Raw genomic sequence first — 21,941 nt, forward strand, 5'->3', positions numbered from 1 at the left:
CCCCATATTCATGGGCTGAGGCCCTGGATAGAGAGCCCTGTTTCTCAACCTTTTTTTCATTGTTTCCACTAAAAAAGACATTCAGACATCTTTTTTCCAATTCATCCCCCTGCCATGTAACTTTAATACCACAGGTATACTGTATATCTGTCTATGTACTATAAATATATCTGTACTTTATACATAAAAAGAGGAGTCAGTGGAGGATTAAGAATAACTACATTAAAAATTTTAATTAAAATATAAATTAAGAAAATTTAACTTATTAGCATTTAGCTTTATTTGCTATATTTGCTGAGTGACTTTTAATATAATTAATTTACTTATAAAAATTGTAATGCATCGCTTATATATGCAAATTAGCAATTTATACACATAATAGCAATGTAATCACATTAAAAATTATTCAAAATATTTTTCCTAGCAAAACAATTACAAAAAATTAAGTTAATTCCTTAAAAGTTATTTTTAGTGAACTTTTAAACTTTTTCTTGATGTGAGAAAATAACTTTTAACTTAACTAGCTGCACCTATGCATTTAGATACTGTCAACATTTTTTCTTTTCAGTAGTTGACATAACTAGTGAGGGGTTGACTTACTTTCTTTTTTTTTTTTTTTTAACTCCTCCTGTCCCTCTCTTTTGCCCTCTGGGATCACCTTCCCAAGTAAACTACCTGTACGCATGCCTTTGTCTCAGGTTCTGCCTGTGGGGGAACCCAGGCTAAGGCACAACTCAAATGTCACTTCCTCAGGGGAGACCTTCAAGGACCCCCACCCCCATATAAGTCCGGTCCCTGTTATCTGTTCTCACTGTTATATGCCCCTGAATTTTTGTGTGTGTGTGAGAAAATGACTTTTTACTTAACTAGGTGCTAGATATGCATTTAGATATAGTCAACGGTTTTTTCTTTTCAGTACTAGATATAACCAATGATGGGTTGACTAATTTTTATAAATAACTATTAAAATGTAAACTATTTTTATGTAATTATGAAATCCCAAGTCACACACAGAAGCACTGAGGATCAAATATAAATAACATCCAAAAGGCAGCAGTGGCAAGTGCAACCACCTCTTTCAATTGTGACTTCAAAATCTCATAATATTGTTTTACACCCATTGAGAGTGCATGATGTAGAGCCTTCAAAAGGGGATGGGTCTGTGATGGGATTGAAAGAAAAGGAACAGGTGGAAGTAGTAAGCCTGACTCCTTAGATGAGTAAACTCCTACTGTGTACAGCTAAGACTGCCAAACAATTCTGAAATCTATAAGTTTGGATATATTCTGATTTATTCTGGTGTTAGCCAAGATGGACAGAAATTTTTGAAGAACCTGTAGTCTTCCTTCCCTTTTAATTATTCTCTTAGGAGAGAATAATTCCCTCAGTCTCTGTTGAACATGTATTTTTCAGTTACTTTGAGTTTCTTTCATTCATTTGACAAACTTTCATTGAATATCTCTTTCTGGCCCAGAGCTTAGAATGCAGTTATAAAAGCTTTTTGATGAGTACCAGTTGAGAACACTAGCTGATTCAGCTTCTGTCATGGCCACCTGTCTCATGACAATCTGGATCACACAGATTTCAGATCTATGTTTTAAGTGTTCTGGCTGCAGTGAGTGATCATAATGAAATTCATTCAGTTCAGTAGCCTTCCTGTGAATAAAACTATGGTTTACTAGTCTGCATTTGGACCATTCAGAACAATATTTTGGAGATAGTCATGGAGGTATGTTTTATTTTAGCAATCAGAAAACTTTTGGGAAAGGGAAAGAATATAGAAGGGAAGTTGGAGAGAAGAAATATCATCAAGGATTATTCTGATTATGCATCACAGGTCTATGGACCTCTATCTCGCCTTGGTCGTTTCACAGACAACAACTCAGAGCACTTTGTAGTAAAAAACCACTATCTCAACACCTATGAAGGTAAGAAATTCACATAATTACAAGTCTAGTATAAGAGGATTATTTTAGAAATATAAATATATGAAATATATTTAGATTAAAAGCTAATCAAAAATTAAAATATTTGCAAGAAATAGCAATTACATGTTTAGTATTATTAATAATATGTATTCATAGAAACCAATAAAAACTGCTAAGACCCAAATAAATAAATGGATACACTGTGCAACAATTTATTAAGGAGTAAAGTCAGTAAACTACTAAATATTTAAACAGGTTTAATGTCAGTAAAATCAAAGTTTTGCAAAAATGAAATAGAAAAAGATTTTATACAAGGTTTGTGAAGCAAACAAGAAATATATAATGAAATCGGCTGTTTATGAAGAAATGCCAGAAAACTAGTGGGCAAGGGGATGGATAAGTAGGGGATAAATTAGTGGAGAGGGTTATACCTGTTATAAAGTCCAAGAGAGGCTTTTTAAAATTATTTAAATTTCAGTTGAGATGTTGGAGTATCACATGGCCAAGATCATGAGTTGATGGTCATACAATTGAACTTGCACCTCTGGCTGACCATCTCCAGAGCTGAATATGATAACCTGGTGTACATCTACTTTAGAATGGTGGTGCCATGTTTCATATGATCATTAATTTTCTGTCTATTATTGTGGAATGTTACATTTTTGTAGGGCAATGTTTTCATTTTAGAGTGCATTTCTTATTTTATATCTAAGTCATCAAGAATATAAGTTAATTGTATAGAAATTTCCTTTATATTTCAGGGACAATTCAATTATATGAGATACACCTTATCAATAATTCTAAATGAAACCACTTGGCAAACAGCTACTAAAATTAACAGCATGCTTTCAAATGATGTATTTAAGTACCGGATACTAAACATGTACTTCCTTCCTACAGGATTAGTCGAACTTGAGTCATGTCTCCCAGATTTTGTGACACAACCCCGAATCAGACCTCCAAAACCAAAAGTCACTACCACCAAAGATGGTTTTCTAAAGAGGGCTGCAAGGATGGACCATGAGTTGGCAGAGGTTCATAAGGTATAATTCTTATCTGGAAGACAAGATGCTTCTAGTGTGACTTTTACAGAGATATACTACACTCCAAAAATTGTACTTTGTCTTGGGCAGCAATGTCCAGTAGTTCTCAACACACAAGCCTACATTCTTTCTCCTCTCTAGACTTTTCTACCAGTTACCTGTGCTGTGCCAATCAGTGTTTTTCCCCCTCATTTCAAACTAGGAAAACCTCTTAGAGGTTATTCTCCCCATTTGCAGAAGTCACACTACTTTCTAAAAGTGGTTCTGACTTTGGATCTACACAATAAAATGTGACACAACATTGAGGTGTAACAAGTTTCTAGGGTTCAGGATTACTGTTGATTTTAATAGTGTAATAGGCCTCATTTTCTCCCTTTTAGATTTGTTACCAGGGCATCATGAAGAAAGGGAGTCATGTTCAGCATCCCACTCATCTAGTTTAAACTCAGCTAAATGAGAAAGTTTGACGGTCATCTCCCATGAGCCAGCTGTATAGCTTCATCCGTCAGCTTGGCTTTCTCTTTTTTTTAATTGGACTATAGGTGTTCACACTTGGATACATTTGAATCCTTAGTATATGACAGTGGTGCTCTATCTTTAGCCTGCATCAGAATCACCTGGAGAGCTTGTTAAAACACATGTTGCTGGGCCCCATCCCCAAAGTTTCTGATTCAGTAGGGGTGGGGCTGGAGTACTTGCATTTTTTGCAAGTTTCTAGGGGATGCTGATGCTGCAGGAACCACACTTTGAGACTCACTGATTTAAGACATACCCTCATCACTGGTCCATGTATGTTTGTTTGTTCAGTTAGTAGTAGCATAAAGATCCATGGGAGCCCACACTCAAGATAAAACTTAGGACCTTGACAATCATTTACTTATATCTGTGTGGTTCTTTCCCACATAATCCCCATTTCCATTTACCAATTCTGAATTCTATGTTCATTATTTTCTCACTTTCTGTAAGATTTTTTGTAGATATTCTTTATTAGAGTATGGAAGTTCCCTTTTATTCCTAATTCACTGAAGCTTTTAATCGTGTGTTTATGTTGATTTTTATCACATGTTTTGTCTGCATCTATTGAGATAATTATATATTTTTTCTTTAAAAAATTATTATTGTAATAGGGAATATTTATAGTTTTTTACAGATATTAATCTGTCCTCACATACTTATTAGGAACATAACTTGGTCAGGATGTATTATTCTTAATATGTTATTGGATTTGATTTACTGATATTTTGTTCAGAATTTTTATTCTGTATTCATGAGTGAAATGGCCTTATTTTTCTTTCTCAGTTTGACTATATGTGGCATTGGTGTCAGGGTTATACAGGTCTTCTGAAATGAATTGGGGAGTATTCCTTCTTTCCTACTTTGAAAAGAGTTTAAATAAGTTTGAGATGATCTTTTTCTTCAGTTTGGTAGAATATTCATATCAAATTATCTGAGACGGATGTTTTCTTCATGGGAAAAATTTTAAGCACTCCTTCAATTTCCTTACAACTTACAGAACTTTCTGCAGCATTTTGGTAAATTATATTTTCTTTACAAATTCCGTTTCACCTAACCTTTCAGATTTTTTTGCATATGGTTGTTGATAGTATTATCAATACTTTAAAATCTTTCTAGTGTTTATGTATAATCATGCCCACTCTTTTCATTCATAATATTATTTATTTGTGCTTTTACTCTTTTTCCTTAATCAATTTTACTGGAGCCTTGTTTATTTTCTTGGTATTTTTTTTCAAACATTTGAACTTTTGATTTTGTTGATTTTCTCTATGTAAATTTTTTTCAATTACATTAATTCCCACTCATATTTATTTTATCTTTCTTTCTACTTTCTTTGGGTTAGTTTTGTGGTTCTTTTCCTAACTTAAAATAGACATGTAGCTCATTAATTTTCAGGCACTCATCAGTTTTATATGATATTTAAAGCTAACCATTTCCTTCAAAACACTGATTTGGGTACATTCCATTAGTTTTGATATATAGTTTTGCATTATTATTAATATCTAATTTTTTTAAACATCCATTGTGATTTTTGGACCTGTGAGTATTTAACAATGTGTTTAAAATGTCCAAATGTGCAGAAATTGTAATTAATTTCCTAATGAATTTCTCAGTTGCTCTATCGTCAGAGATCTTAGCCTGTATGATACCTATTCTTTGAAACTTAGTGAGGCTTGCTTTGTGAACTAGTATAGTATATGTGATTTTACATATAAAATAATCTAAATCCACCTTCAAATAATACTATAACTGCACATGTCATGCAGATACCTTATAGTAGATTATTCCCAATTCCTCCCTACTGTCCCTGTGACATTGCTGTCATTCATTTCATTGATCCATATGCTATAATCACCCAATACATTTTTACTATCATATCATTTACTATGAATACATTTTTACTATCACTATGATTTAACAGTTATCCTTTAGATCAATTAAAAATAAAAAATATTTCATTTTACCTTTATTTATTCCATCTCTTCCACTCTTCCTTTCTTATATAGATCCAAGTTTCTGACGTATGTCATTTATCTCCTGCCTGAAGAACTTGTTTTACCATTTACTACAGGGCAGGTCTGCTGGGAATGAACTCCTTCAGTTTTTATTTGTCTCAGGAAGTCCAAATGAATCCTTTACTTTTTTTGAGATATAATTCACATACCATAAATTTAACCCTTGTAAAGTATACAATTCAGTTATTTTTAGCATACTTATAAGATTGTTCTACCATCAACATTGTCTAATTCCAGAACATTCTCATCATCCCCAAAAGAAACCCCATACCCATTAGCAGTCACTCCCAATTACCCTCTTCCCCCTACCACCTGGCAACCACTAATTTACTTTCTTTTTATGGATTTGCCTATTCTGTACATTTCATATAAATAGAATGATACAACATATGGCCCTCTGTGTTTGGCTTCTTTCATGTAGCATAATGTCTTCAAAGTTTATCCATGTTGGAGCATGTCTCAGTATTTACTTACTTTTTAGGCTTGCATAATATTCCATTGTGTGGATATACCACATTTTGTTAATCTACGTATCAATTGATGGAAATTTGAGTTGTTTCTACTTTTTGTCTATTTTTGTATAAATAGTGCTGATATGCACATTCATCTACATGTTTTTTAGTTCTCTTGGGTCTATACCTAGGAGTAATTTCTGCGTCACATGGTAACTCTATATTATACATTTTGAGGAACTACCAGACTGTTAAAAGTGGCTGCACTATTTTACATTCCCAGCAGCAATGTATGAGCGTTCCAATTTTTCCACATCTTTTCCATCTCTTGTTATTTTCCATCTTTTGTATTATAGCCATCCTAGAGTGTGTGAGGGGATATATCACTGCGGATTTGATTTGTATTTGTCTAATAATTTTGTCACCTTTTCCTGTTATTTGTATATCTTTTTTGGAGAAAAGTCTATTCAGATATTCTGCTTATTTTTTAATCAGGTTTCTTTTTTTTTTTTTTTTTTCGGTATGCGGGCCTCTCACTGCCGTGGCCTCTCCCGTTGCGGAGCACAGGCTCCGGACGCGCAGGCCCAGCGGCCATGGCTCACGGGCCCAGCCGCTCCGCGGCATATGGGATCCTCCCAGACCGGGGCACGAACCCGTATCCCCTGCATCGGCAGGCGGACTCTCAACCACTGCACCACCAGGGAGGCCCAATCAGGTTTCTTTTTATTGTTTATCATAAACATTATTTTTAATGTCTTTACTGGTTTTTTAAATAATTTTATTTTATATATTTTTTTATACAGCAGGTTCTTATTAGTCATCAATTTTATACACATCAGTGTATACATGTCAGACCCAATCTCCCAATTCATCCAACCACCACCCCAACCCCCTTGCCACTTCCCCCCCTTGGTGTCCATACGTTTGTTCTCTACATCTGTGTCTCAATTTCGGTCCTGCAAACTGGTTCATCTGTACCATTTTTCTAGGTTCCACATATATATGTTAATATGCGATATTTGTTTTTCTGACTTACTTCATTATGACAGTCTCTAGATTCATCCACGTCTCTACAAATGACCCAATTTCGTTCCTTTTTATGGCTGAGTAATATTCCATTGTATATATGTACCACAACTTCTTTATCCATTTGTCCGATGATGGACACTTAGGTTGTTTCCATCTCCGGGCTATCGTGAACAGAGCTGCTATGAACATTTTGGTACATGTGCCTTTTTTTTTTTTTTTTTTTTTTTCTTTTTGCGGTATGTGGGCCTCTCACTGTTGTGGCCTCTCCCGTTGCGGAGCACAGGCTCCGGATGCGCAGGCCCAGCGGCCATGGCTCACGGGCCCAGCCGCTCCGCGGCATATGGGATCCTCCCAGACCGGGGCACGAACCCGTATCCCCTGCATCGGCAGGCGGACTCCCAACCACTTGCGCCACCAGGGAGGCCCACATGTGCCTTTTTGAATTATGGTTTTCTCTGGGTGTATGCCCAGTAGTGGGATAGCTGGGTCATATGGTAATTCTATTTTTAGGTTTTTAAGGAACCTCCATACTGTTCTCCATAGTGGCTGTATCAATTTACATTCCCACCAACAGTGCAAGAGGGTTCCCTTTTCTCCACACCCTCTCCAGCATTTGTTGTTTGTAGATTTTCTGATGATGCCCATTCTAACTGATGTGAGGTGATACTTCATTGTAGTTTTGATTTGCATTTCTCTAACAATTAGTGATGTTGAGCAGCTTTTCATGTTCTTGGCCATCTGTATGTCTTCTTTGGAGAAATGTCTACTTAGGTCTTCTGCCCATTTTTGGATTGGGTTGTTTGTTTCTTTAATATTGAGCTGCATGAGCTGTTTATATATTTTGGAGATTAATCCTTTGTCTGTTGATTTGTTTGCAAATATTTTCTCCCATTCTGAGGGTTGTCTTTTGGTCTTGTTTATGGTTTCCTTTGCTGTGCAAAAGTTTTGAAGTTTCATTAGGTCCCATTTGTTTATTTTTGTTTTTATTTCCATTACTGTAGGAGGTGGATCAAAAAAGATCTTGCTGTGATTTATGTCAATCAGTGTTCTTCCTATGTTTTCCTCTAAGAGTTTTATAGTGTCTGGTCTTACATTTAGGTCTCTAATCCATTTTGAATTTATTTTTGTGTATGGTGTTAGGGAGTGTTCTCATTTCATTCTTTTACATGTAGCTGTCCAGTTTTCCCAGCACCACTTATTGAAGAGACTGTCTTTTCTCCAATGTATATCCTTGCCTCCTTTGTCATAGATTAGTTGACCATAGGTGCGTGGGTTTATCTCTGGGCTTTCTATCCTGTTCCATTGATCTATATTTCTGTTTTTGTGCCAGTACCATACTTTCTTGATTACTGTAGCTTTGTAGTATAGTCTGAAGTAAGGGAGTCTGATTCGTCCAGCTCTGCTTTTTTCCCTCAAGACTGCTTTGGCTATTCGGGGTCTTTTGTGTCTCCATACAAATTTTAAGATTTTTTGTTCTTGTTCTGTAAAAAATGCCATAGGTAATTTGGTAAGGATTGCATTGAATCTGTAGATTATTTGGGATAGAATAGTCATTTTCACAATATTGATTCTTCCAATCCAAAAACATGGTATATCTCTCCATCTGTTGGTATCATCTTTAATTTCTTTCATCAGTGTCTTATAGTTTTCTGCATACAGGTCTTTTGTCTCCCTAGGTAGTTTTATTCCTAGGTATTTTATTCTTTTTGTTGCAGTGGTAAATGGGAGTGTTTCCTTAATTTCTCTTTCAGATTTTTCATCATTAGTATATAAGAATGCAAGAGATTTCTGTGCATTAATTTTGTATCCTGCAAATTTACCAAATTCATTGATTAGCTCTAGTAGTTTTCTGGTGGCATCTTTAGGATTCTCTATGTATACTATGATGTCATCTGCAAACAGTGACAGTTTTACTTCTTCTATTCCAACTTGGATTCCTTTTATTTCTTTTTCTTCTCTGATTGCTGTGGCTGAAACTTCCAAAACTATGTTGAATAATGATGGTGAGAATGGACAACTTTGTTTTGTTCCTGATCTTAGTGGAAATGGTTTCAGCTTTTCACCATTGAGAACAATGTTAGGGGTGGGTTTGTCATATATGGCCTTTATTTTGTTGAGTTAAGTTCCCTTTATGCCTACTTTCTGGAGAGTTTTTATCATAAATGGGTGTTGAATTTTGTCGAAAGCTTTTTCTGCATCTATTGAGATGATCATATGGTTTTTCTTCTTCAATTCATTAACATGGTTTATCACATTGATTGATTTGCGTATATTGAAGAATCCTTGCATCCCTGGGATAAATCCCACTTGATCATGGTGTATGATCCTTTTAATGTGTTGCCTGATTCTGTTTGCTGGTATTTTGTTGAGGAGTTTTGCATCTATATTCATCAGTGATATTGGTCTGTAATTTTCATTTTTTGTAGTATCTTTGTCTGGTTTTGGTATCAGGGTAATGGTGGCCTCATAGAATGAGTTTGGGAGTGTTCCTTCCTCTGCAGTTTTTTTAAAGAGTTTGAGAAGGATGGGTGTTAGCTCTTCTCTACATGTTTGATAGAATTCACCTGTGAACCCATCTGGTCCTGGACTTTTGGTTGTTGGAAGATTTTTAATCACAGTTTCAATTTCATTACTTGTGATTGGTCTGTTCATATTTTCTATTTCTTCCTGGTTCAGTCTTCAGAGGTTATACCTTTCTGAGAATTTGTCCATTTCTTCTAGGTTGTCCAGTTTATTGGCATAGAGTTGCTTGTAGTAGTCTTGTAGAATGCTTTGTATTTCTGCGGTGTCTATTGTAACTTCTCCTTCATTTCTACTTTTTTTTAATTTTAATTTTTCTTTATTTTTTTATTAGATTCTGCTTTATATCAAAGTGAATCAGTTATACATATACATCTGTTCCCATATCCCTTCCCTCCTGCATCTCCCTCCCTCCCACCCTCCCTATCACACCCCTCCAGTCAGTCACAAGGCACCGAGCTGATCTCCCTCTGCTATGCGGCTGCTTCCCACTAGCTATATACCTTACGTTTGGTCATGTATATATGTCCATGCCTCTCTCTCGCTTTGTCACAGCTTACCCTTCCCCATCCCCATATCCTCAAGTCCATTCTCAAGTAGGTCTGTGTCTTTATTCCTGTTTTACCCCTAAGTTCTTCATGACATTTCTTTTATTAAATTCCATATATATGTGTTAGCATACAGTATTTGTCTTTCTCTTTCTGACTTACTTCACTCTGTATGACAGACTCTAGGTCTATCGACCTCATTACAAATAGCTCAATTTCCTTTCTTTTTATGGCTGAGTAATATTCCATTGTATATATGTACCACATCTTCTTTATCCATTCATCCAATGGTGGACACTTAGGTTGTTTCCATCTCCGGGCTATTGTAAATAGAGCGGCAATGAACATTTTGGTACATGACTCTTTTTGAATTATGGTTTTCTCAGGGTATATGCCCAGTAGTGAGATTGCTGGGACATATGGTAGTTCTATTTGTAGTTTTTTGAGGAACCTCCATAGTGTTCTCCATAGTGGCTGTACCAATTCACATTCCCACCAGCAGTGCAAGAGTGTTCCCTTTTCTCCACATCCTCTCCATCATTTATTGTTTCTAGATTTTTTGATGATGGCCATTCTGACTGGTGTGAGATGATATCTCATTGTAGTTTTGATTTACATTTCTCTAATGATTAATCATGTTGAGCATTCCTTCATGTGTTTGTTGGCAGTCTGTATATCTTCTTTGGAGAAATGTCTATTTAGGTCTTCTGCCCATTTTTGTATTGGGTTGTTTGTTTTTCTGCTATTGAGCTGCATTAGCTGCTTATAAATTTTGGAGATTAATCCTTTGTCGGTTGCTTCATTTGCAAATATTTTCTTGCATTCTGAGGGTTGTCTTTTGGTCTTGTTTATGGTTTCCTTTGCTGTGCAAAACTTTGAAGTTTCATTAGGTCCCATGTGTTTATTTTTGTTTTTATTTCCATTTCTCTAGGAGGTGGGTCAAATAGGATCTTGCTGTGATTTATGTCATAGAGTGTTCTGCCTATGTTTTCCTCTAGGAGTTTGATAGTGTCTGGCCTTACATTTAGGTCTTTAATCCATTTTGAGCTAATTTTTGTGTATGGTGTTAGGGAGTGATCTAATCTCATACTTTTACATGTCCCTGTCCAGTTTTCCCAGCACCACTTATTGAAGAGACTGTCCTTTCTCCACTGTACATTCCTGCCTCCTTTATCAAAGATAAGGTGACCATATGTCCGTGGGTTTATCTCTGGGCTTTCTATCCTGTTCCATTGATCTATCTTTCTGTTTTTGTGCCAGTACCATACTGTCTTGATTACTGTAGCTTTGTAGTATAGTCTGAAGTCAGGGAGCCTGATTCCTCCAGCTCCGTTTTTCGTTCTCAAGATTGCTTTGGCTATTCGGGGTCTTTTGTGTTTCCATACAAATCGTGAAATTTTTTGTTCTAGTTCTGTGAAAAATGCCATTGGTAGTTTGATAGGAATTGCATTGAATCTGTAGATTGCCTTGGGTAGTAGAGTCATTTTCACAATGTTGATTCTTCCAATCCAAGAACATGGTACATCTCTCCATCTATTTGTATCATCTTTAATTTCTTTCATCAGTGTCTTATAATTTTCTGCATACAGTTCTTTTGTCTCCTTAGGTAGGTTTATTCCTAGATATTTTATTCTTTTTGTTGCAATGGTAAATGGGAGTATTTCCTTGATTTCACTTTCAGATTTTTCATCATTAGTATATAGGAATGCAAGAGATTTCTGTGCATTAATTTTGTATCCTGCAACTTTACCAAATTCATTGATTAGCTCTAGTAGTTTTCTGGTAGCATCTTTAGGATTCTCTATGTATAGTATCATGTCATCTGCAAACAGTGACAGCTTTACTTCTTCTTTTCCCATTTGGATTCCTTTTCTTTCCTTTTCTTCTCTGATTGCTGTGGCTAAAACTTCCAAAACTATGTTGAATAAGAGTGGTGAGAGTGGGCAACCTTGTCTTGTTCCTGATCTTAGTGGAAATTGTTTCAGTTTTTCACCATTGAGGACGATGCTGGCTGTGGGTTTGTCATATATGGCCTTTATTATGTTGAGGAAAGTTCCCTCTATGCCTACTTTCTGCAGGGTTTTTATCATAAATGGGTGTTGAATTTTGTCAAAAGCTTTCTCTGCATCTATTGAGATGATCATATGGTTTTTCTCCTTCAGTTTGTTAATATGGTGTATCACATTGATTGATTTGCGTATATTGAAGAATCCTTGCATTCCTGGAATAAACCCCACTTGATCATGGTGTATGATCCTTTTAATGTGCTGTTGGATTCTGTTTGCTAGTATTTTGTTGAGGATTTTTGCATCTATGTTCATCAGTGATATTGGCCTGTAGTTTTCTTTCTTTGTGACATCCTTGTCTGGTTTTGGTATCAAGGTGATGGTGGCCTCGTAGAATGAGTTTGGGAGTGTTCCTCCCTCTGCTATATTTTGGAAGAGTTTGAGAAGGATAGGTGTTAGCTCTTCTCTAAATGCTTGATAGAATTCCCCTGTGAAGCCATCTGGTCCTGGGCTTTTGTTTGTTGGAAGATTTTTAATCACAGTTTCAATTTCAGTGCTTGTGATTGGTCTGTTCATATTTTCTATTTCTTCCTGATTCAGTCTTGGCAGGTTGTGCATTTCTAAGAATTTGTCCATTTCTTCCAGGTTGTCCATTTTATTGGCATAGAGTTGCTTATAGTAATCTCTCATGATCTTTTGTATTTCTGCAGTGTCAGTTGTTACTTCTCCTTTTTCATTTCTAATTCTATTGATTTGAGTCTTCTCCCTTTTTTTCTTGATGAGTCTGGCTAATGGTTTATCAATTTTGTTTATCTTCTCAAAGAACCAGCTTTTAGTTTTATTGATCTTTGCTATCGTTTCCTTCATTTTTTTTTCATTTATTTCTGATCTGATCTTTATGATTTCTTTCCTTCTGCTAACTTTGGGATGTTTTTGTTCTTCTTTCTCTAATTGCTTTAGGTGCAAGGTTAGGTTGTTTATTCGAGATATTTCCTGTTTCTTAAGGTGGGATTGTATTGCCATAAACTTCCCTCTTAGAACTGCTTTTGCTGCATCCCATAGGTTTTGGGTCGTCATGTCTCCATTGTCATTTGTTTCTAGGTATTTTTTAATTTCCTCTTTGATTTCTTCAGTGATCACTTCGTTATTAAGTAGTGTATTGTTTAGCCTCCATGTGTTTGTATTTTTTACAGATCTTTTCCTGTAATTGATATGTAGTCTCATAGCGTTGTGGTTGGAAAAGATACTTGATACAATTTCAATTTTCTTAAATTTATCAGGGCTTGACTTGTGACCCAAGATATGATCTATCCTGGAGAATGTTCCATGAGCACTTGAGAAAAATGTGTATTTTGTTGTTTTGGATGGAATGTCTTATAAATATCAGTTAAGTCCATCTTGTTTAATGTATCATTTAAAGCTTGTGTTTCCTTATTTATTTTCATTTTGGATGATCTGTCCATTGGTGAAAGTGGGGTGTTAAAGTCCCCTAGTATGATTGTGTTACTGTCGATTTCCACTTTTATGGCTGTTAGTATTTGCCTTATGTATTGAGGTGCTCCTATGTTTGGTGCATAAATATTTACAATTCTTATATCTTCTTCTTTGTTCCTGCTCTTAGTAGAAATGGTTTCAGTTTTTCACCATTGAGGACGATGCTGGCTGTGGGTTTGTCATATATGGCCTTTATTATGTTGAGGAAAGTTCCCTCTATGCCTACTTTCTGCAGGGTTTTTTATCATAAATGGGTGTTGAATTTTGTCGAAAGCTTTCTCTGCATCTATTGAGATAATCATATGGTTTTTCTCCTTCAATTTGTTAATATGGTGTATCACATTGATTGGTGTATATTGAAGAATCCTTGCATTCCTGGAATAAACCCCACTTGATCATGGTGTATGATCCTCTTAATGTGCTGTTGGATTCTGTTTGCTCGTATTTTGCTGAGGATTTTTGCATCCATGTTCATCAGTGATATTGGCCTGTAGTTTTCTTTCTTTGTGACATCCTTGTCTGGTTTTGGTATCAGGGTGATGGTGGCCTTGTAGAATGAGTTAGGGAGTGTTCCTCCCTCTCCTGTATTTTGGAAGATTTTGAGAAGGATAGATGTTAGCTCTTCTCTAAATGTTTGATAGAATTCGCCTGTGAAGCCACCTGGTCCTGGGCTTTTGTTTGTTGGAAGGTTTTTAATCACAGTTTTAATTTCAGTGCTTGTGATTGGTCTGTTCATATTTTCTATTTCTTCCTGATTCAGTCTCGGCAGGTTGTGCATTTCTAAGAATTTGTCCATTTCTTCCAGGTTGTCCATTTGATTGGCATAGAGTTGCTTGTAGTAATCTCTCATGATCTTTTGTATTTCTGCAGTGTCAGTTGTTACTTCTCCTTTTTCATTTCTAATTCTATTGATTTGAGTCTTCTCCCTTTTTTTCTTGATGAGTCTGGCTGATGGTTATCCATTTTGTTTATTTTCTCAAAGAACTAGCTTTTAGTTTTATTGATCTTTGCCATTGTTTCCTTCATTTCTTTTTAATTTATTTCTGACCTGATCTTTATGATTTCTTTCCTTCTGCTAACTTTGCGGTTTTTTTGTTCTACTTTCTCTAATTGCTTTAGGTGCAAGGTTAGGTTGTTTATTCGAGATGTTTCCTGTTTTTTAAGGTAACATTTCATTGCTATAACTTTACATCTTAGAACTGCTTTTGCTGCATACCATAGGTTTTGGGTCGTCATGTCTCCTTCGTTATTTGTTTCTAGGTATTTTTTGATTTCCTCTTTGTTTTCTTCAGTGATCACTTCATTATTAAGTAGTGTATTGTTTAGCCTCCATGTGTTTGTATTTTTTACAGATCTCTTTCTGTTATTGATATCTAGTCTCATAGCGGTGTGGTGGGAAAAGATACTTGATACAATTTCAGTTTTCTTAAATTTACCAAGGCTTGATTTGTGATCCAACATATGGTGTATCCTGGAGAATGTTCCATGAGCACTTGAGAAAAATGTGTATTCTGTTGTTTTTGGATGGAATGTCCTATAAATAGTAATTAAGTCCATCTTGTTTAATGTATCATTTAAAGCTTGTGTTTCCTTATTTATTTTCAATGTAGATAATCTGTCCATTGGTGAAAGTGGGGTGTTAAATTCCCCTACTATGAATGTGTTACTGTCGATTTTTCCCTGTTGATTAAATTCCCCTTCTATGAATGTGTTACTGTCCGCTTTTATGGCTGTTAGTATTTGCCTTATATATTGAGGTTCTCCTATATTGGGTGCATACGTATTTACAATTGTTATATCTTCCTCTTGGATCGATCCCTTGATCATTATGTAGTGTCCTTCTTTGTCTCTTCTAACAGTCTTTATTTTGAAGTCTATTTTGTCTGATATGAGAATTGCTACTCCAGCTTTCTTTTGGTGTTCATTTGCATGGAATATCTTTTTCCATCCCCTCACTTTCAGTCTGTATGTGTCTCTAGGTGTGAAGTGGGTCTCTTGTAGACAGCATATATATAAGTCTTGTTTTTTGTATCCATTCAGCCAGCCTGTGTCTTTTAGTGGGAGCATTTAATCCATTTATATGTAAGGTAATTATCTATATGTATGTTCCCATTCCCATTTTCTTAATTGTTTTGGGTTTGTTATTGCAGTTCTTTTCCATCTCTTATGTTTCCTGCCTAGAGAAGATCCTTTAGCATTTGTTGTAAAGCTGGTTTGGTGGTGCTGAACTCTCTCAGCTTTTGCTTGTCTCTAAAGGTTTTAATTTCTCCATCAAAACTGAGTGAGATCCTTGCTGGGTAGAGTAATCTTGGTTGTAGGTTTTCCTCTTTCATCAACTTTAAATATGTCTTGCCACTCTTCTAACTTGCAGAATTTCTGCTGAAAGATCACCTCTTAACCTTATGGGTATTCCCTTGTATGTTATTTGTTGCTTTTCCCTTGCTGCTTTTAATATTTTTTCTTTGTGTTTAATTTTTGATAGTGTGATTAATATGTGTCTTGGCGTGTTTCTCCTTGGATTTATCCTGTATGGGAGTCTCTGTGCTTCCTGGACTTGATTGACTATTTCCTTTCCCATATTAGGGAAGTTTTCAACTATAATCTCTTCAAATATTTTGTCAGTCCCTTTCTTTTTCTCTTCTTCTTCTGGGACCCCTATAATTCAAATGTTGGTGTGTTTTATGTTGTCCCGGGGGTCTCTGAGACTGTCCGCAATTCTTTGCATTATTTCTTCTTCTGCTCTGCAGTAGTTACTTCCACTATTTTATCTTCCAGGTCACTTATCCATTCTTCTCCCTCAGTTATTCTGCTATTCATTCCCTCTAGAGAATTTTAAATTTCATTTATTGTGTTTTCTATCATTGTTTGTTTGCTCTTTAGTTCTTCTGGGTACTTGTTAAACGTTTCTTGTATTTTCTCCATTCTATTTCCAAGATTTTGGGTCATCTTTACTATCACTACTCTGAATTCTTTTTCAGGTAGACTGCCTATTTCCTCATGTGTTTGGTCTGTTGAGTTTTTACGTTGCTCCTTCTGCTGTGTATTTCTCTGTCTTCCCATTTTGCTTAACTTATTGTGTTTGGGGTCTCCTTTCTATAAGGTGCCGGTTCGTAGTTCCTGTTGTTTTTGGTGTGTGCCCAGTGGGTAAGGTTGGTTCAGTGGGTTGTGGAGGCTTCCTAGTGGAGGGGACTGGTGTGTGTGTTCTGGTGGATGAGGCTGGATCTTGTCTTTCTGGTGGGCAGGTCCACGTCTGGTGGTGTGTTTTGGGCTGTCTGTGGCCTTATTATGATTTTAGGCAGCCTCTCTGCTAATGGGTGGGGTTGTGTTCCTGTCTTGATAGTTGTTTGGCATAGGGTTTCCAGCACTGTAGCTTGCTGGTCGTTGAGTGGAGCTGGGTCTTAACATTGAGATGGAGATCTCTGAGAGAGCTTTCGCCGTTTGCTATTACAGGGGGCCGGTAGGTCTCTGGTGGACCGATATCCTGAACTTGGCTCCCCCACGTCAGAGGCTCAGGCCTGACAACCGGCTGGTGCACCAAGACTCTGTCAGCCAACTGGCTTTTGGGAAGTCTGAGGTCTTCTGCCAGTGTTCAGTAGGTGTTTTGTATGAGCTGTTCCACATGTAGATGTATTTTTAATGTATTTCTGGGGAGGAAAGTGATCTCCACGTCTTACTCCTCTGCCATCTTGAAGCTCCAAACTCGGGAACTCCACACTCCAGAGGCCCTCTTTTCCATGTGGTGCCCCTCCCCTTCTGCATGGGTCCTAACCCTCTCCGTTTTTTTCTTGGTGAATCTGGCTAAGGGATTATCAATTTTGTTTATCTTCTCAAAGAACCAAGTTTTAGTTTTATTATCTTTGCTATTGTTTTCTTCATTTCGATTTCATTTATTTCTGCTCTGATCTTTATGATTTGTTTCCTTATACTAACTTTGGCGTTTTTTTTGTTCTTTGTCTAGTTGCTTTAGGTGTATGGTTAGAGTGTTTATTTGAGATTTTTCTTGTTTCTTGAGGTGAGATTGAATTGGTATAAACTTCCCTGTTAGAACTGCTTTTGCTGCATCCCATAGGTTTTGGTGCTCATGTTTTCATTGTCATTTGGTTCTATGTATTTTCTGACTTCCTCTTTGATTTCTTCAGTGATCTCTTGGGTAGTTAGTAGTGTATTGTTTAGCCTTCAGGTGTCTGTGTTTTTTACAATTTTTTTCATGAACTGATGTCTAATCTCATAGTGTTGTGGTCAGAAAAGATGCTTGATACAATGTCAATTTTGTTAACCTTACCAAGGCTTGATTTGTGACCAAAGATGTAATCTGTCCTGGAGAATGTTCTGTGTGCACTTGAGAAGAAAATGTCTTTCGGGTGGAATGTCCTATAAATATCAATTAAGTCTGTCTCGTCTTTTGTGTCATTTAAAGCTTGTGTTTCCTTATTTATTTTGTGTCTGGATGATATGTCCATTGGTGTAAATGGGGTGTTAAAGTCCCCCACTATTATTGTGTTACTGTCAATTTCCCCTCTTATGGTTTTTAGCATTTGCCTTATGTATTGAGGAGGTGCTCCTATGTTGGGTGCATAAATATTATAATTGTTATATCTTGTTCTTTGACTGATCCCTTGATCATTATGTAGTGCCCTTCTTGTCTCTTGTAACAGTCTCTATTTTAAAGTCTATTTTATCTGACATGAGTATTGCTACTCAAGCTTTCCTTTGATTTCCATTTGCACAGAATATCTTTTCCATTCCCTTAGTTTCGGTCTTTATGTGTTCCTAGGTCTGAAGTGGGTCTCTTGTAGATAGCATATAAACAGGTCTTGTTTTTTTTGTTTGTTTGTTTGTTTTATTACTTATTTGGATGTGCCAGCTCTTAGCTGTGGCACACAGGATCTTTAGCTGCAGCATGGAGGATCTAGTTCTCAGGGATCAAACCCACACCCCCTGCATTGGTAGCATGGAGTCTTAACCACTGGACCAGTGAGGAAGTCTCAAACAGGTCTTGTTTTTGTATCCATGGAGCCTGTTTGTGTCTTTTCGTTGCAGCATTTAATTCATTTACATTCAAGGTAATTATCGATATGTATGTTCCTATTACCATTTTCTTAACTGTTTTGGGTTTGTTTTTGTGGGTCTTTTTCTTCTCTTTTGTTTCCCACCTAGAAAAGTTCCTTTAGCATTTGTTGTAAAGCTAGTTTGGTGGTGCTGAATTCTCTTAGCTTTTGCTTTTCTGTAAAGCTTTTGATTTCTCTGTTGAATCTAAATGAGATTCTTGCTGGGTAGAGTAATCTTGGTTGTAGGTTTTACCGTTTCATCACTTTAAATATATCCTGCCACTCCCTTCTGGCCTGCAGAGTTTCTGCTGAAAGATCAACTCTTAACCTTTTGGGGATCCCCTTGTATGTTATTTGTTGCCTTTCTCTTGCTGTTTTTAATGTTTTTTCTTTGAATTCAATTTTTGTTAGTTTGATTAATATGTGTCTCAGAGTGTTTCTCCTTGGGTTTATCCTGTATGGAACTCTCTGCACTTCTTGGACTTGTGGCTATTTCCTTTCCCATTTTAGGGAAGTTTTTGACTATAATCTCTTCAAATATTTTCTCAGACCCTTTCTCTTTCTCTTCTTCCTCTAGGACACCTATAATTTGAATGTTTGTGCATTTAGTGTTGTCCCAGAGGTTTCTGAGTGTCTTCCCTTCTTTTTTCTTTTTTCTGCTCCTTGGCAGTTATTTCTACCATTCTATCTTCCAGCTCACTTATTCGTTCTTCTGCCTCAGTTATTTTGTTGTTGATTCCTTCTAGTGTATTTTTCATTTCATTTATTGTGTTGTTCATCACTGTTTGTTTTTTAGTTCTTTTGCATCCTTGTTAAACATTTCTTGTATTTTCTTGATCCATGCCTCCATTCTATTTCTGAGATTCTTGATCATCTTTACTGTCATTACTCTTAATTCTTTTTCAGGTATGTTGCCTATTTCCTCTTCATTTATTTGGTCTTGTAGGTTTTTACATTCCTCCTTCATCTCTAATGTATTTTTTTGTCATCTCATTTATTTTAATGGGTGAAGCTGTGTTCCTCTCTTACTGGCTGTTTGGCCTGAGGCGTCCAGCACTGGGGTTTGTAGGCAGTTGGTTGGAGACAGGTCTAAGTGCCAAGATGAGGACCTCTGGGAGAACTCACACCTATTAATAGTCTCTGGGGCCTGAGGTTCTCTGTTAGTCCAGTGGTTTGGACTTGGCACTCCCTCCACAGGAGCTCAGGCCTAACCCCAGCCTGGGAACCAAGACCCCACAAGCCATGTGGCATGGCAAAAGAAAAAAAAGGGCAACGAATAAAAAAGAACAGAACAATAACAAAGAATAAAAAATAAAATTAGAATAATTAAAATTAAACCACAACAACAAAGCAAAACAGAACCAGCACAGCAAAAAAATAAAAAAATAAAGATTAAATGAAAAAATAAAATTAAAAAAAATTAAAAGATTAAAAAAAAAAAAAAAAAAAGAGCCAGAGAGGCCTTAGTGTGTGTGTGTGGGCCCTTAGGCCCAGGACCCACACGGCCAGAAAAGACCTTGGTTTGGGGGTGCAGGGCTCAAACCCGGGTCCCAGTCAGCTGCAGGGGGCCCTGGGGGTGGGGGGCTCAGGCCCAGGTCCCCAGCAGGCTTTCTTGGGTCTGAGGGGGTGGGGGAGACACTGGCCATGTTCCCTTCCAATCCCCTGACCCTCCAAAGGTCCCTCTCCATCCCCACCAATCCCCATGCCATGAGTGGGCCACTCCAAGCGTGGGAATCTCTCCCCTCCCCCAGCTCCCCCTCAGGGGCGTCGGTCCCATCCCACCTCTACTTTTCTTCCCCCTCCCACGTCCTACCTGGTCACATGGGGATTCCTCCCATCCCCTTAGGTGTCCAAGGTCCCCCACTAGTGCCTAGTAGATGCCCTACTTGTGAGGAGACACGAACCTTGTGTCCACCTACTGCACCATCTTGACTCCTGTTTAAAACTTTTGACTCTCCCTAAATCCATCTATTAATAGACTATTGTTGACAAGAACCCTTACTGATAACAGAAACAGTCAATCAACACGTATTTTGTACATGTAGTATATACTATATTCTTACAATAAGAAGAGAAAAGATTAAGAAAATCATAAGGAAGAGAAAATACATTTACAGTACTGTACTGTATTTATTGATACCATAACTTTATGTCATCTGTTGACAAGATGAATCCTCTGTCAGTCAGTACCTACCTATATCATTATTGCCAATATTGCGTTATATGATACAAAATACAGTAGAAGTTATATGTACTACTAACACCAACATTAAAAATGAAAAAATTACGTAAAAAAGTTTATTTTTACTTACAGGAATAACGATTGATGCGTTGATAACAAAGAAGTGGCAATATGATTGCTTAATGGTAGCCTACTGTAATCAATACAATTTCTTCACATAGCCTAGCCCATACACTAATGAATGAAATATAAAATTTTAATGGCATATAGTATTACAGTCATATTCATAACACAGACTTGGAAACACTGTTACACTTTTGTAAAAAGTCACTTACTTGTGGTAATAGGGTGATAGGCATATCAAATTATGAGAGAGAGAGGCATTTGGTATGGTAATGTAATTCTTTGAAAGCAAAGTTATAAACCAATAATAAAACTAACACATTATTAATTTTATATTAACTATCACTCACCTTCTGCCTACGTTAAGATAGACTATCCACTCCAATACAGTCTTTTTTCTTATTAAAGTACAGTTGATTTACATTATTTTATTAGTTTCAAGTGTACAGCACAGTGATTCAAGATTTTTATAGATTATACTGTAAAGTTGTTACAAAACAATGGCTATATTTCCCTGTGCTATACAATATATCCTTGTTGCTTATCTATTTTATACACAGTAGTTTATATCTCTTAATCTTACCCCTATCCCTATCTTGCCCCTCCCCCCTCCCCTCTCCCCACTGGTAACCACTAGTTTGTTGTATCTGTGGATCTATTTCTGTTTTGTTATATACATTTGTTTGTTTAATTTTTTAGATTCTACATATAAGTGATAACATCAGTCTTTGTCTTTCTCAGTCTGACTTACTTCACTGAGCATAATACTCTCTAGATCTATCCACGTTGTTGCAAATGGCAGAACTTAAGTCATTTTTATGGCTGAGTAATATTCCATTGTATATATACACCACATCTCCTTTATGAATTTTTCTGTTGATGGACACTTTGGTTGCTTCCATGTCTTAGCAAATGTAAATAATGATCCTTTGAACATGAGGGTACACGTATCTTTTCAAATTAGTATTTTTGTTTTCTTTGGATATATATCCACAAGTAGAATTTCTGGATCACGTGGCAGTTTAATTTTTTCTTTC

General features: G+C 36.5%; 1 protein-coding gene across 1 annotated transcript in view; it reads left to right on the plus strand.

The window, feature by feature from the left end:
* The window catches only part of CFAP91 (cilia and flagella associated protein 91), a 131,462-nt gene that overhangs the window by 68,509 nt on the left and 41,012 nt on the right, over nt 1-21,941 (plus strand). Inside the window, exons 9-10 of the mRNA XM_060099903.1 lie at nt 1,746-1,928; nt 2,829-2,971. Of these exons, the coding sequence (XP_059955886.1) occupies nt 1,746-1,928; nt 2,829-2,971 (326 nt within the window). The remainder of the gene's footprint in view (nt 1-1,745; nt 1,929-2,828; nt 2,972-21,941) is intronic.

The sequence above is a fragment of the Mesoplodon densirostris genome, chromosome 5, assembly GCF_025265405.1.
Source record: "Mesoplodon densirostris isolate mMesDen1 chromosome 5, mMesDen1 primary haplotype, whole genome shotgun sequence".
Classification (NCBI taxonomy): domain Eukaryota; kingdom Metazoa; phylum Chordata; class Mammalia; order Artiodactyla; family Ziphiidae; genus Mesoplodon; species Mesoplodon densirostris.